Below are 15,160 nucleotides of genomic sequence, written 5' to 3'. Positions count from 1 at the left end.
TGGAGGCTTGGCGTGCCGCTGCTGCCTTCAGCCTCCTGATAGCAAACTTGCCTGGTTGAGGATAAGCAAGTAACATGTGGTGTCGCAGGCATATAAAGCAAAGCATCTCATCCTCTCCATCTGTTCACTCCATCTCCTCTTCTCACCATCTTATCCCAAGTCATTTCTCTGATACCCAAGATTCAAACCTCAGATGACCATCATGGAGACCCCTCAACCCGATATTGTTGGGCGAGACGACGCCAGCTCCATCGTCAGCTTCGAGGACATCTCCCGCAAGGTCGGCAGGGCCAAGAAGCCTGCTTCCAAGGGAGTCCTCAAGATCGACGGAAAGGTTCCGGATGTCCTCCATGTCATCAAGTACATTGGCTGGAACGACAAGGTTGTTGATAGTAAGTCATCACTGTTCCTCTCTGCTCAGAATATACCATGCTAACAAATTTACAGCTCGCCAGAGCACTCAGGCCTTCAAGGATGTTCCCGAGTTCGAAGACGATGCCGACAGTGATGTCGAAGACGAGGAAGAGGGTGCTACAAAGGAGAAGCCTGTCCTTGAGATCATCACAAAGGTCTTCACCGAGAAGGCCACCAGCAGGCGCTCTCGTCGTGGCCCCCCTCGTGCTGGTCCAGGTCAAGAAGACCGACCCATTACCGAGACCTTCGACCAAGTCAACTATCGTTATGATGACTACTACTCAGATGAAGAACATGATCTCGAGGCCTCGTCTCCAGACATTGCCCGACCCTTCATGTGCATTCACTCTCAGCATCTGATCAATGCCCTCAAGGCCGTTGTGGCTTACTACCCTTACATCAACCTCGATGGCAAATTTGTCACCATCAGCTCTCCCTACCGCGTTCTCTACCACCACCGCCAAGAGCTTGCCAAATATCGAGACAATCAGCCTTCGACTCACGACTCGGAGTATGCCGCCACCACCGCCAGCCACATTGACGTCCTCCTCAAGTTCCTTGACGACAACCTCGGCGAGCAGATCCGTCTTGAGGAGGAACGCCACAACCTCGATGTTCCAAGAGCTACCTTTGAGTACTTCTGGCTTCTCCTCAAGCCCGGCGAAGTCATCTACACAAAGCGTTACGGCATCTGGACCCCGTACGTCATCAGCAGTGTCAGCATCAACCAGAACACCCACACTCCCGATGCCTACAAGATCTGCTGCTGGATGCTCGAGACCAACGGCACCAAGGTCAACCGCTACATGTACAGCTTCAACCTCTCTCCCTGGCTCGGAGAGCAGGCCATTAGCAGCCTTCCCATTATCCCTGCCAAGTTCTGGCCCGAGGATCTTGAGGCTCAAGGTGGACTCACCATGAGGGAGAAGAACATTGCCCTCGGTAAGCTGTACTGGGAGCTCCTGAAGCGTCCTACGTACATGGACTATGAGGGTCAGCTCGTCAACTCAGGAGCTACCAACAGACAGTCTCGAGGACCGACAGGCTTCATGCGAGGTCGTGTCATTTGTGATGCTGCCGGCTTTGACAGCTTCTACTTCCTCGGTCCTGATTCCATGCGTGGAATGGCCCGCTACCACCCTCCTCCTCGCTTCGATCAGACTGCCCCTCCTCCCAAGGATCATCTGCCCAGGAACGAACCTCGATGCGGATGCCAGGCTTGTTCGTCCGACCGTTCGAGCCAGAGCAACGACAGCCCGTACCTTGGCTTTGAGGATCTCGACCCAACTCACGACTCGCCTCCCGATAGCGATCTGTTCTATCTCGTCTGCAGCAACACCATCCCAGGCTTCATCCTCGGCGATCGTCGTTGGGGTCATCTCGACCTCGCCAACTTGAAGCAGCTTCACACCGACAAGGATGCCTTCAAGTACCTTGTCCTCGATGATGAGGTCAAGCTGACTGTCAAGGCTCTGATCGGCAAGTTTGCGACTGACCTCGGCGCTGGCAAGATATCACCCTGGGGTAACGACTTTGTCAAGAACAAGGGTGAAGGTCGAATCTTCCTCCTCCACGGTGCCCCTGGCGTCGGCAAGACGTGCACTGCAGAGTGTATCGCTGAGCTGACCAACCGACCCTTGATCGCTCTCACCAGCGGTGACCTCAGCGTTGACTCGTATAATATCGAGTCCAACCTGAGCTACTTCCTTGAGCTCGGTCAGCGCTACGGCGCCCTCGTTCTCCTCGACGAGGCCGATGTCTATCTCGAGCGTCGTCGATCCAAGGACATTGCTCGCAACGGTCTCGTCTCTGTCTTCCTGCGCGCTCTCGAGTACTACCGCGGTGTTCTCTTCCTCACCACCAACCGCGTTCAGTCATTCGACAACGCATTCCTCAGCCGTATCCACGTTGCCCTGCACTACAGGAGCCTCAACAACGAGGACCGAGAGCGCATCTGGACCCAGAACTTTGACCGTCTCAGCCGAGACTCCAACGGCCTCATCCACGTCTCAAATGCTGCTCGCGAGTTTGTCTGGAGCAGCCGCGAGGTGCGCACCCTCAAGTGGAACGGTCGTGAGATCCGAAATGCCATGCAGACAGCCCTCGCTCTGGCTGAGAGCGACGCTCAGGACGAGAACTCGGAGCGCATCACTATCAGCGAGAAGCATATGCGCGCTGTTGTCAAGATGAGCCGTGGTTTCCGTGACTACATCAAGAACGCCAGCGCTGTCGAGGGCTTCGAGGACACCCTGAACGATGCTGATGATTCGGATGACGAGAGCGACTAAGTTCTCGTAGTTCTTGCTTGGGAGTTGGAGTTGGGGTCAATTGGAGGTTCTGGAAATATGGCTTAGGACAACTGAGATTGAGATACTGGGTTATATGCTGAACCATGAGATATGATTGTTTAATGACACCTTGAATTTCGCTTCTTGATCAGACTTGACTCTTATGCAATACTTCAACGTATTCCTTGTTGTGAATGCTTCCATCTTCATCATCAACATTCTGATAAACAAAAAGCCATATATAACTTATTCTTATTCCATTCAAACAAAATCAAATCAAATCAAAACTCTTAAACTTTTTCCATCTCTAGCTTCCCCTTTTTATCTTCGTCTTCATCTTACGCAAAAATCGTCTGTCTCAACTTCTCCTTCTCACCACTGCTCTCACACATATCACGGAATACACCGCCCTCCTTCTCCCAGAGCTCCTTGGGCGTGCCAAACTCGGCGACCCGGCCTTCAGAGAGGACAAGAATCCTGTCAAAGTCGGCAATGGTGCTCAGACGATGCGCAATCACGAGCAGAGTGCTGTCGGTAAACTCCTCGCGGATACTGCGCTGGATGAGAGCATCGGTAGCCATATCGACGGCCGATGTGGCCTCGTCCAGCACCATGATCTTGGGCCTCGCTACGATGGCACGCGCAAGGCATAAAAGTTGACGCTGCCCTTGTGAGAGGTTGCCGCCAGACTCGGAGATGGGACTTGACAGATCCCGGAACACGTTGACGTTTTTGGGAGCCAGTGTTGAAGTTCCTGCCGAGGCGGGCTCATTGGACGGTGTCGCAGGTTGAGAATCAACAAGGTGAACACGAGCGAGCGAGTCACGGAGCTCCTCGTCAGTGTTGTCGTCAAAGGGATCGAGGTTTGACCTAATGGTGCCAGAGAACAGCACGGGATCCTGAGAGATTGTTAGTATGTGTAGTCGGTTATCAGTCAGCTAGCAGACAGGCACTTACTTGAGGAATAATGGCCAGGCGAGATCTCAAACTGTGGAGATCAATCTTGGAAATATCCAAACCGTCAATGAAAACACTACCAGAACGAGCTTCCAAGAACCGGAAGAGGGCAAGAGTCAGAGACGACTTTCCTGCGCCCGTCCGGCCAACCACACCAATTCTCTCGTTGTTTTTGACATTGAACGAGATTCCTTTCAATACGGGGGGCAAATCAGGGGCATACGCAACCTCGAGGTTGTCAACTTCCATGGTGCCTGAAGTAGGCCAAGCCGCAGGGGGTTTCTCGCCTTCCAAGGACTCCGTCTCAAGTTCTGTGTACTCGACCACTCGCTCGGTTGAGTTCATGTTGAGCTCCATGCCAGCATAATGGCGGATGGTCCAGAGGATGCTCTCAGCAAAGTCAAGCGCAAAGGACAGAGTAAAGCCAGCGAGAGCAGCGTCCATACTAGGGCTCATAATGACGATGATGCCAACGACAGTCGAGAACAGTGTTCCCACAAAGGCCATACGGATGCCCATCCAACGGTTGACGAGCCACATGTAGGAAGTGATGATGTTCCAACTGTCCAGCCTGTCATACATCCGATCAACATAGACTTGGGTCTTCTGGAAACCACGGATGGTAGAAACGCCAGCCAGCGCCGCGTTGAATAGCTCAAATACTGGCGACTTGCAGTTACTTTCGAGTCGCTTCAGTGGTCTCGCGCCATAGAGGTACTTGTTACCGATCATGATGCCCAGTCCCAGCAGGACCACAGCCAGAGGAATGACATAGCTGGATGCGAAAAAGGCAGCGACACAGACACCAGCGAGCGACAGCAAGTTGGAAATGAACATGGTCCAGTCGATGGTGATTCGGTTGTCGATTATGTTGAAATCGGACGTGAATCTGTTGAGAACTCGACCAACTGGGACAGTATCAAGCCATCGGAGTGGAGTGTGCAAAACGGCGAACAACATCTTCTCAAAGAGTGACCTGCTAGCCTTGATGGCGAGAAAGTAAGCCCAGAAGAATCGGAGCGTGCCGATGACAGCCGTAACGCTGGAGATGCCGATATAAACATAGAGGTAGAAGTTCAGGTCATTCTGAGACTCGGCAACTCGGAGGCCAGACGCAGAGTTCAATGGGAACTGCTGAAGAGAGAAAACCGACGCATGTCCATGCTGTTGATGAACACTGACAGATAGTACACCATCATCGGCATGTCCTGTCCAGATTCGTAGCCACCATGCCCGGCCTAGAGAGGGTGTTAGTTAGGTAGTTCAAGATAGCAACGAGTGTTAGAAGACTGACCAAGAATTCCAATTTCATAACCAAGGAAGATAACCGCACAGATGCCCCAGAGGAGCAGACCGCCACTGTCCCGAAGGTAGGTCATATAGACATGCTTCTTGACAACACCCTTCTCGCGCACCTCCTCCTGGATGAATTGCTTAGCATCCTTGGACTGTACCTTTTGCAATCCATTCGTCTCAGCGGTTTCATCTGTGACGGAAGCTTCTTCCGAGTTGACGGCAGTTGATGAGTCCGTCGCTTCGTCTTCCAGTATTTGCTGACTAGTCTGCTCGTGGCTCTTGATCTCCTCCAGTGTTCCGTCGCGAATGAGGTCAGACACGAGCCCTGCATGAAGAGCAGTGCCTTCGCCCAGCTCAATGATGAATTTGGCCTTGGTTTGAACCAGAGCCACATGGTGAGTGACGAGAATACGGGTTCGACCCTTGCAGATATCACCAGTAACACATTTCTCAAAGATGTGACGGCCAACATGTGCATCGACAGCACTAAAGACATCATCCATGACAAGAATCTCGGCACGAGAGTAGATAGCCCGAGCCAATGTGACACGCCATTTCTGTCCGCCGCTGAGGTTGATGCCGTTGGCGCCGAGCTCTGTTTTGTCGCCATCCGTCAGGATCTCGAGGTCCTTCTTCAATGCGCAAACCTCGATCACCTTTTGGTAACGTTCTTCGATAAGGGGGAGACCAAACAAGATGTTGTCTCGGAATGAGGCACTTTCCAACCACGGAGTCTGCCCAACGTATGCAATTGAGCCAGGGATGATCCAGTTGCCTGGATGAGCTTCGTCATCGTGACGTTTGGCGGGTTCAGCTGTTGTCGGGACGCGAATTGATCCATCTAACAAGTCTGTCTCTCCAAGAATAGCAGAGAGCACCAGACTCTTTCCAGTTCCAGTCTTTCCCGAAATGACAGACAGTTCGCCAACGGGAAAGTTGAAGTTGAGGTTCCTCAGGATGAATCTATCTTCATCGGGTGTATCTTCATCGACGGGCCAGGCAATCGAGGCACCTTCAAATCCAACCTCGGAACCTTCAGAAAGCGTCTTCTCCATTTCCGGGCCTTGGAGGTATGTATCGATTCGTTTGATCGAGACGAGTGTGTCAACTGACATTGTGATGAGCTCAGGGAGAACTCCAAGTGTCACTTCCAGGGCCTTGAAAATTCCGATGCTAACGAAGGCGACCGAGGGTAGAAGCTGCCCGTTGACAATAGCGTAAATGGCCAGAGAAGTAGCTGCGAGAAGAATCGGGCTAACTACCCAGCAACCAAAGAGGCCAGTGTCAACGATGAAGAGTTGCCATAGAGTCTTGAGTTCTCTCTCTCTCATGGCCAAGATACGCTGCTCCCATCGTGCTTCAAGTGCAGAGAACTTGATCTGTCTCATGCCAAGCAAGGCCTCGTTGACTACTGCCAGTTTTTCATCGCGGAGTTTCATGAGCTTCTCTGATTTACCCAACAGGGCCTTTGAAAAATATGTGTTGGCGGGTAGGGTAGCAGCCCAAGCCAACATGCCTGCCGCGAAAGGGATCCAGCCGATCAAACGAACGAGGAAGAAGCTGAAAGTGACAAGCTTGGCGACGCTGTTGATAATAAGGAACTGGTATGCCGCGAAATTGGCAATTCGTGCAGCATCGACGCCGACGAGGTTGACAATGGCTTGCCGAGACTTCAGCACACTTGAGCTGTCAGGCTCGTCATCATCCTTATTGTCTCCGTCTGCCTCTTGTGATTCGGTGGCTTCTTTCTGCTTCTCAGCAGCCTTGACGTTCTTACGCCGCAAAGATTTCTCGAAAACGAGCGTAGAAAGTTGGGCTCGGATAGGCAAAGAGACATCGGCAAAAGAGTACCAGAATACCCATCCTTCGACCCACTGGAAATACATCAGCGTTTAGATCAGATAGAAAACGTGGGAGAAGTCTTACAGCATCCAATAGGTTAAAGGCGGCCATCGCAAAGACAAGGATCCAGAGCTCGAGAGAGGGTCCCGACCCTCTCGAATCACGCTGCTCCAGGATGTTGATGAGACGCAGCATAGTCCAGAAAGGCAAGAGGCCCAGGAAGTTCCGGAAGATGGTAACACTCCATTGCAAAACGAAGCTGCCTTTGTATGCCCAGAGCAATGCTCGTAGAAGACTACCATCAAATCTCATTGAATCCCAGTCATGCTTCAGAAGTCCAGAACGCAGCTTCCGGTCCGGATGAGGGACATCATCAGCATCCAGATCATTCCTCTTGGAGGCATATTGAAGAAGTGGCTCGACCCAGGTCCAGGTATATCTGCTCAGGGCAGACACGGTCCATTCTCCATCAACCTTGCGGTCTTTGAAGTAAACCTCAGGTCGCCGAGGAAGTAGAACGCTGGAGAGGCATAGAGAGATGACAGCAACCACGTTTACGGCACGGAGGATGACAACTGGGACGTTGTCGCTGGAAACATGTTGGGCCTCTGTGATCAATTGGGGTACAGTAAGAGTGGCAACAACAAGACCAGACGCCAACAACCACAGTCCGAGGTTGTGAACTTTTACAGACGAGTGATGAGCACTCAGAGAGATTGCGTGAAGCAGTACAAGGCCCTGTTGAAAGTGTTACAAAAGCAATCATTAGAACCACCAGGAATTGAGTCCACTCACCCATGCGCCAGCAATTAGCCAGTTCTCCAGCAACTTGGAGGACAATTCAAGAGATGAAAAAACAGAAATTGCAATCCAAGTGCCGAAACCGATTGTCGAAGATGCCAAGATAGAGGCCTTTGGTAGCCGATTGGAAAAAGCAGCGATGCTCTCTGGTGTGCTTTTACCGTCTTCGTCTTCATAAAAATGATCTTTGGGGGTACGTTGCCGCAACTGAGCGATGATGGCAACAAGGGCCGGCGTGGTGGCCACTGCTACCAGAGCCAGGCCCGTGCCCGTCAACGGGAGCGAGAGGTTATCGGAATTAACCATGCTTGGCCAAGCACCACCATTGAATAAGTGAAGAGGGAAAAGGACAAGGCGACGGATCAGGGTCAAGCGGCTGCTTTTGTCCTAGCAGTCCAGGCACCTGCCTCTAAAGATGATATGTAAGCTGCCGTCCGAGAAAGATGGATCCTTTTGCTCTGTGGTGGGTTGAACCAAGGCACCGAGACAAAAGGGCCCAGTTGCCGCGTGCCGCGATAGATTCGGTTGAGACCGGGGTTTAGTGCTTAGTTGCAGTACTTGGTAGTCATCGGGGGCAATATGAGGATGGGGACCCAGGGCCAAGCTTCATCCTGAACGCCTCGTGTCGTGATCCGGAATGGGGGCGGACGTTGTGTCTGGCCGTCCGTTGAAGGTAATCGCCCACTAAGATTCTAGCCCACAGACCCTTCATGTCCTTTTGCTTGCAAGTTCCTCCGATAATGAGAGCCTATGACTGTCACGGCAAGGCATCAACTGTACTCAGAGGGTGTAGTGCTGCGGTGCGAACTGCAGAACATGGCAGCAACGGCAAGGTAATTGCAGGGACCCATGCATTGATAGCATCCATACCGCTCTGTCGCCGGGTTCTTTGTGCTCGGTCTTTGGTGCGAGCCTGCTAGCCTGCGTGAAAGCGAGCTGGTATCAGTCACCGCCAGCCACCAAAAAGTGACAATGCAGGGTCCATCAAGCCCGCCAATCGTGACGACACGGGCAACACGGATGATGGCGGGGCTAGTGACGCCCATTGGCGATCAGTCTCCAACTTTGAACGACAACTTGAGGAAGACGAACGTGCCGTGTCGAGAGACGGTGCCTATTCATCGTGGCGTCGCCGATGCACCTTTTAGGCAAGCAATTGCCAGTCGCCGTAACTTGTAGCCTGAAAGCAAGCTTCATCTTGTTTCTGTCCGCTCTGTGACGAGGATACAATGAGGCAACGAAGAAAGGGGATCGAGAACGACAATGAATCCGACGGACTCAGCCTGGAACCTGCATCACGTAGTCGAGGTGCCTTCCTGCAGGAGACTTGGCCCGTGCACTACACCAACCTGTCGGCGAGATGGTTTGGGAAGGACCAAACAACACCACCAGCGGAAGGAACTCATCGGCTACGGCACGCCCAATGCTAGCTTAGCAATCAAAAATGGCCGCTCAGCGCCTATCTTGACCCTTCCACACGGGCAGGCAAATATTGATGGCTTGTTTCGTCAAACCTGATAAGCTCTATGTCTCAGTATATTGCTGTTAGTACAAAGAAGGCAGGCAAGCCCTTTTCCGTATCAACTTGATCGACAAGTTGACAGCCCGTCTCAAACGCCTCTTGTGTCACCACCCCAGCAAGCATCTCTGTCACCACTCCATCTCTGTCAACTTCCAACAACAAGTCCCCTCGACGGCGTGACTCACGAGGTCGGATCATGCAGATTTATCGAGCTACAGACGCATCCCCAGATCGAGCTGTGAGTCAAGCTGTATCGACAGTCGGCTAAACAAGGCGGCCATTGGCGAAGCACGAAATTCCGCCACTGAAAGGCGTGTACAGAGTATTATCCCTCAACCAGAGAGGATTGTGTCAACATAAAAGCGGTGGAAGAAAAGACTTTGGAGGGAGTCATATCCAAGAGGATCGTAAACATACTGTTTCGCTTGAGGATACGAGCTCCCCTGCTCTATCTTGAGTATGACCCCTTGTTGGAAGTGTCCAAACCAGAGTCCCCCTCTCCCTCCTATCCACACAAAGAAGGTAAGTAGGTAGTCAGTATGCCGCCAAAGCTATGCTCCGAACAATGGGCACGCTTCGACAAATCACAACTTGTTGATATGATTCATATGAAATTCGAGATCATTGTGGGGAGTGGTCGAAAGACTCATCTTATCTCCGGCATGAGTTCACATGGCGCCCGTTGCGTCTAAGACGGATAAATCCATGGTAATATGGTAAGCGAGGTTAATGAGTCAACTAACACCCGCCTCATCCAACAGGCATCTGAGATTGAAAGACAAGTTGTGTCTCCAGGAAGCGAAAAAGGTTTGCGATGGTTCAGGGATGAGATGAAGCTGATGCTACACAGATCCTGAGGACCAGACGACAAACTACCGAATGCAACCTTGGACAAATTTCCTTGATGGCTTTGTACTGGGGGGATTAAGATCGTCGAGGTTCTAGTTGAGGCCTGCTACGTGAAGCAATAGTCTCAACACTATGGAGAACCTGGACGCACCTCCAAGTTTCCCACAACAGGCAACAAGAAGGAGCGTACCCATCCCCGTGGGAGAACCATGAATACTCTAAAGCTCACCTTGCTACCAAAGAACCACACAAGCCCCTGCAGCCAGACGCGTGGGCACTGGACGGGGCAGCCCAGATCAGTTGCAAACGAGTCCTGCCGGCATTGTCGGCTGGTTGCATCACCACCTCCGGGCTTCGCTTCTGGGCCGGGGGCTGGCCTTAGCATCAGGAACTGCCGTACGGGTAACTCCTTTCGAAGCTTCGACCTTCGATTTTCGGATCTCCCGCTCTTCTAATTTCCGCGCCAGGGACAACCGGCCCAGCGTGGGATGAGTTGGCCTGAGCTCAGGAACTTTGCTACGTCTCTAGCAAGAGACGGCGTTGCAGACAGGGCAGAATGGTGGTCTTTATATCTCAGTGACAAGACGACGTCCAGGACCGAAGCTGCATCGGAGAAAACAGTCCTGGCTTTGGTGACAGGGCTTGTTGGCGCACGACGTACAGTGTGAGCATCCGCCACCATGGCCATATCCATGATGCATCATGCTGGAATAATGCGGGCGCTCCCCTTGCTGTTGTGTGAGTCGCGTGCTGACCACTTGTGATTTAGATTCAGGCCAGCGACATTTCGCGGTTCCAAGTCCTTGGCTCCAAGGATTGGCAAGACCAGTATCATGATTGGTGCTCCATTCCCCCGAGTCTAACACGGACAATTGTATGCTGACTCTGGCTGACACGCATTGAACAAGACTGTTACCTCACCTCACCTCACGACTTGCACAGTTGAACAGGGTCATCCATGCGGCGGCTTTAGTCTTCAATGTCAAGTATACTTTTCGGCGTTGGGTTCTTGTGATCATTGAGGGGGAAAAAAGAGGGTTTAAAACATGTGTATGCCGGCCTGATCCATCAAAACAGAGGCATCATGGATGCTTCCATCCATCCACCAGTCTTGGCCAACCGGAATCTAAACCTCTTGTCATTTCTCCCTTTAAATCCCCGCCGCCGGCTGGTTTCCGCGAGCTCGGATATCTTATCCATACGGTACGGGACAGAATGTCAAGCGGCATAACGGGAAGGTATGTTTTTTGCTTTTAGCTTGTCGGATCATGTCTCTTTGGAGGATGCCGTCCTGGGCGCGTACAGACTTATTAGAGGCTCGGTTCTGGGCTGATGAGCATCAGCCTCCATTCTTTGGTCCCTGATGTGCGTGATGCTGCCGCAGCCGCACCCGTCCCTCACCCAGCGACGAGCCGTAGAACCCCAGCAGCGTCCCTGGTAGACCACGCAGGCGCTCTGACACCTGCTGAGATGGGCGGGTTCCCCTCTTCAGTGCCCGCTAAAAAGTCAGGTTGTAGCTGGGCAGGGCACTCGTTTCCAGGGCTGCCGGTGGCTGCGGCGCATTTGCTGGCGTAGCGTAGGTCCCGGCGGCGTCTGGGTCTTGGGCTTAGGCTTGTCTTACGGGTGCTTGGGGGCCATCAAAGGGCACCAGAAATCCAAACACGCTCTCCACCACTGATATCCATCTGCGGTGCCCAGACTCCCTCCCCGTCCCCTCCCGTCCTCCTCAGCCCGAGCGAGGTGATGTGTTGCAGCCCCAGGGCCTGCGTTGCCCAGTTGCCCCGTGACGTCCAATCCAAGCCCGCCCGTCCCCATCCACCCAATGGATCCATCCTTGGGTGAAGTGGGTGTTGTTTGGGTCTGAGTTTACAGTGTGTGATCGCCCGCGCGTCCGCCGCACCGGCACAACCTAACCTGCGCCTGTTACTGGAAGTTACCTTGCATTTGGGAAAGGAAGGAAGGAAGCAAGACCTGCCTGTGCCTCGTGCCTCGTGGCCCTGTCCTGGAGGTTTTTGTCCCTCGCATCATCCATTCAACGCCGAAATAAACCTCACCTTCATTCAGGCTTGGCTGCTGCTGCCCTTTCTTCTCCTCTTTTCCACCATTCACTCCCGTCCCGCGTCTCCCTCTCCTCCTCCTTCATCAAACGAGTGCATCACCAACGTTTCTCCCCGTGATTGATCTACTGCTACCCGCTCTTCACGCCATTGAATCCCCCTACAGCTTGGCGTCTAATCAAAGTCCTCCGAGGTCCACACCAGCTCCAGCCTGGAGCTCTCCACCATTTCAGACTCGCCAGTCATCGCTCACTACTTTACTTTGCACTACGGGCTGCCGAATTCGTCCCTGCCGATAGCCTCGACGCCTCGGTTTTCGAGTCCACCCTCGCATACTTTCTTCTTTACATATCAACCCGAGATTGTCGTCGTCCCCGGCCGATCATCTATCTCGTTTCCAGAGCGTGGGAGCAATAGAGCGCCCTCTTCTCCCACAGCCTCGCCAGGCGCCTCCCTATGCAGCTCCAGCTTCGACCGCCCTAGCATATCTGCTTTGTCGTCGCGATGAAAGCCACGCCCCTCATCATCAATTGGCACGACCAGAACGCTCCGGTCTATTCGGCTCACTTTGAACCAAATGGAAAAGGACGTCTCGCTACTGCTGGTGGTGATAATCATGTGAGAATATGGAAAGTTCAGGTGGATGGCGAGGAACGAAAAGTCGAGTATCTCTCGACACTCTCCAAACATAACCAGGCTGTCAATGTTGTCCGCTGGGCCCCCAAAGGTTGGCTTCCCCCGCTCTCTTGATGTTTCGTCATATACTGATAGATCTAATTCCAGGCGAACTACTCGCCTCTGCCGGCGACGATGGCAACGTGATACTCTGGGTTCCGACCGAAACACCTCAGAATAATTTCGGATCCGAAGCTTCAGATGACAAGGAGTCGTGGAGAGCCAAGCATATGTGTCGTTCTAGCGGTGCCGAGATTTATGACTTGGCCTGGTCTCCCGACGGCGTCCATTTCATCATTGGCAGTATGGATAACATAGCACGAATCTATAATGCCCAGACAGGTCAGCAAGTCCAAGTTCGCGATGCGCCGCCCAACGATCTCTAACTCGAGAACAGGAACGCTGGTTCGCCAAATCGCCGAGCACAGTCACTACGTCCAGGGCGTTACCTGGGATCCTCTGAACGAGTATATCGCTACGCAGTCGTCCGATCGATCCGTTCATATTTACTCTTTGAAAACAAAGGACGGCCAATACACCCTAAGCCAAGATGACAAGACTCCCAGGCTCGCAAGCCATATCAAGGCTGACCTACCCCCTCGACGCATCTCTTCCAGCAGCCCTGCTCCTCCTGACTTCGGCCACCGCTCCTCGCTCGCCGTCCTCGACTCTGCCCCCTCCGTTGGGTCGCCAGTTCCTTCTGCGCCAGGCACACCAACCTCGTTTGCCCTTCCCATGAACCCTCCGAGCGTCGTGAGCCACAGCCGTCGGTCTTCCTTTTCCTCTCGCCGATCCGTATCTCCGGCCCCCTCGATGCCGCTACCAGCTGTCATGCCGATGGATCCTTCTCCAAAGCCGTCGTCAACCATCAGCGCTGGTTTGGGAATGAAGAATGCCAACCTCTACGCCAACGAGACCCTGACTTCGTTCTTCCGACGACTCACGTTTACGCCCGATGGGAGCCTGCTCCTGACTCCATCTGGGCAGTACCAGAATCAGCACCAAGCTGAAAAGGATGCAAAGCCGACGTACGAGGTGATCAACACGGTCTATATATATACCCGAGGGGGCATCAACAAGCCTCCCATCGCCCACTTGCCAGGCCACAAGAAGCCGTCTGTGGTAGTAAAGTGTTCTCCCATATTCTACACTCTACGCCAGTCTCCGCCCACTACGAGAAATATCACCATTGATACATCATCCGCTGAGGAGCCCATTCCGTCTCTTCCTGAACCTCTCTCAAAGCCCTCCCCAGCTCCCTCCGTGATGGACCCGCCCCCTCCACCTGCAACCGCAACAAGCGAGTCAAAAAGCTCAAACCTGGAAGTGAACTCATCTATCCCTGGCCCTAGGCCTGCCTTCTCACTGCCATATCGCATGGTATATGCGGTAGCTACTCAGGACTCGGTACTGCTGTATGATACTCAACAAAAGTCCCCTATCTGCGTCGTGAGCAATCTCCACTGCGCTACCTTTACTGATCTTGCATGGTATGTACAACTCCCCAGGGACCCCAGCACCTGCTAACAAGTCAACTAGGTCAAGCGATGGTCTGACTTTGATGATATCATCTTCCGATGGCTTCTGTTCTTCTCTATCCTTCGCAGCTGGCGAATTGGGCGAGGTCTTTAAGGGCGAGATTCCTCGAGCCAAGTCCCAGACAACTGTGTCGTCATCAAATCAGAATACCCCTATACCAACACCGACGACCAGTTTCGCGCCCCCGTCGCCGTTTCCAAACGGCTCACATCATCATCATCGCAATTCGGCAAGCTCTTTCACGGCTCCATCACCGCCTCCGTCTGCTTCGCTCGCTTCTCAACGCCCATCTTCTCCAGCGAGGTCCAATTCGACATCGTCGATCGCAACCATTACGACCCAGTCAAGCACTGTGCCCACGGGCGTGATCAGCAACCCTACCCTCATTGCTGGAAGCGTCCCAGGAATTGCAGCAGCAAACTCGGGTAAGGTGACGGGGGTGCCTATGACAACACCTCCGGAGACGCCACGGAGCACCACAGGCAGTGTTGCGGGTACCAAGCGAGATACGAGCGAGGGTGAAAGAGAGGAGAGCAAAGAGCCCAAGAAGAGGCGAATTGCACCAACTCTGGTTGATCCCAAGGCTTAGAGGCCTTCCAGGACGCTCCTATTTCTCCAAAATGTGTGTTTGATTTTACAGGGCTTCGGGTTCGGAATGGCTGGTGCTTACAAGGACGCGATGATGCGTGGTTAGCAAGCATGGAAAGGCGTTTTATGAGTCTGGACAGGACGGACTGATTTGTATCGGATGGATGATAGGGATGGCGATGGCGATGGCCGGGTCGCAAGTTGCTAAACCTGCGAGATGGGACTTGTGAGTGTTCCGGCATAAGGGTAGACGAGGGATACAGCCATGTACCAGGAGGCTATGAAAAGGCATCATGGAACAACAATAACAGCCCAGGGTTTCGCAGTAATGT

The 15,160-nt window shown here is 53.0% G+C and overlaps 3 protein-coding genes across 3 annotated transcripts; 2 read left to right on the top strand and 1 right to left on the bottom strand.

The window, feature by feature from the left end:
• Nucleotides 1-202: 202 nt before the first annotated feature.
• Nucleotides 203-2,702, top strand: NCS54_00146000 (AAA domain-containing protein; the record flags this gene model as incomplete). The annotated part of the gene is made up of 2 exons (XM_053147086.1): nucleotides 203-392; nucleotides 448-2,702. The coding sequence occupies 2 exons, from the start codon at nucleotides 203-205 to the stop codon at nucleotides 2,700-2,702; spliced, it is 2,445 nt and encodes an 814-aa protein (XP_053003061.1).
• A 338-nt stretch (nucleotides 2,703-3,040) lies between these two features.
• Nucleotides 3,041-7,910, bottom strand: NCS54_00145900 (Hypothetical protein; the record flags this gene model as incomplete). The annotated part of the gene is made up of 5 exons (XM_053147085.1): nucleotides 7,593-7,910; nucleotides 6,882-7,535; nucleotides 4,954-6,829; nucleotides 3,660-4,897; nucleotides 3,041-3,601 (listed from the first exon to the last, which is right to left on the bottom strand). Exons 1-5 carry the CDS (start codon nucleotides 7,902-7,904, stop codon nucleotides 3,041-3,043), a joined length of 4,641 nt encoding a protein of 1,546 aa, XP_053003060.1. The 5' UTR covers nucleotides 7,905-7,910.
• A 4,620-nt stretch (nucleotides 7,911-12,530) lies between these two features.
• NCS54_00145800 (ANAPC4-WD40 domain-containing protein) lies at nucleotides 12,531-14,829 on the top strand (the record flags this gene model as incomplete). The annotated part of the gene is made up of 4 exons (XM_053147084.1): nucleotides 12,531-12,753; nucleotides 12,810-13,043; nucleotides 13,099-14,191; nucleotides 14,241-14,829. 4 exons carry the CDS (start codon nucleotides 12,531-12,533, stop codon nucleotides 14,827-14,829), a joined length of 2,139 nt encoding a protein of 712 aa, XP_053003059.1.
• Between the last annotated feature and the right edge of the window lie 331 nt (nucleotides 14,830-15,160).

This window comes from Fusarium falciforme, chromosome 1 (assembly GCF_026873545.1).
Source record: "Fusarium falciforme chromosome 1, complete sequence".
NCBI lineage: Eukaryota > Fungi > Ascomycota > Sordariomycetes > Hypocreales > Nectriaceae > Fusarium > Fusarium falciforme.
This window is presented reverse-complemented; position numbering and strand designations above follow the sequence as displayed.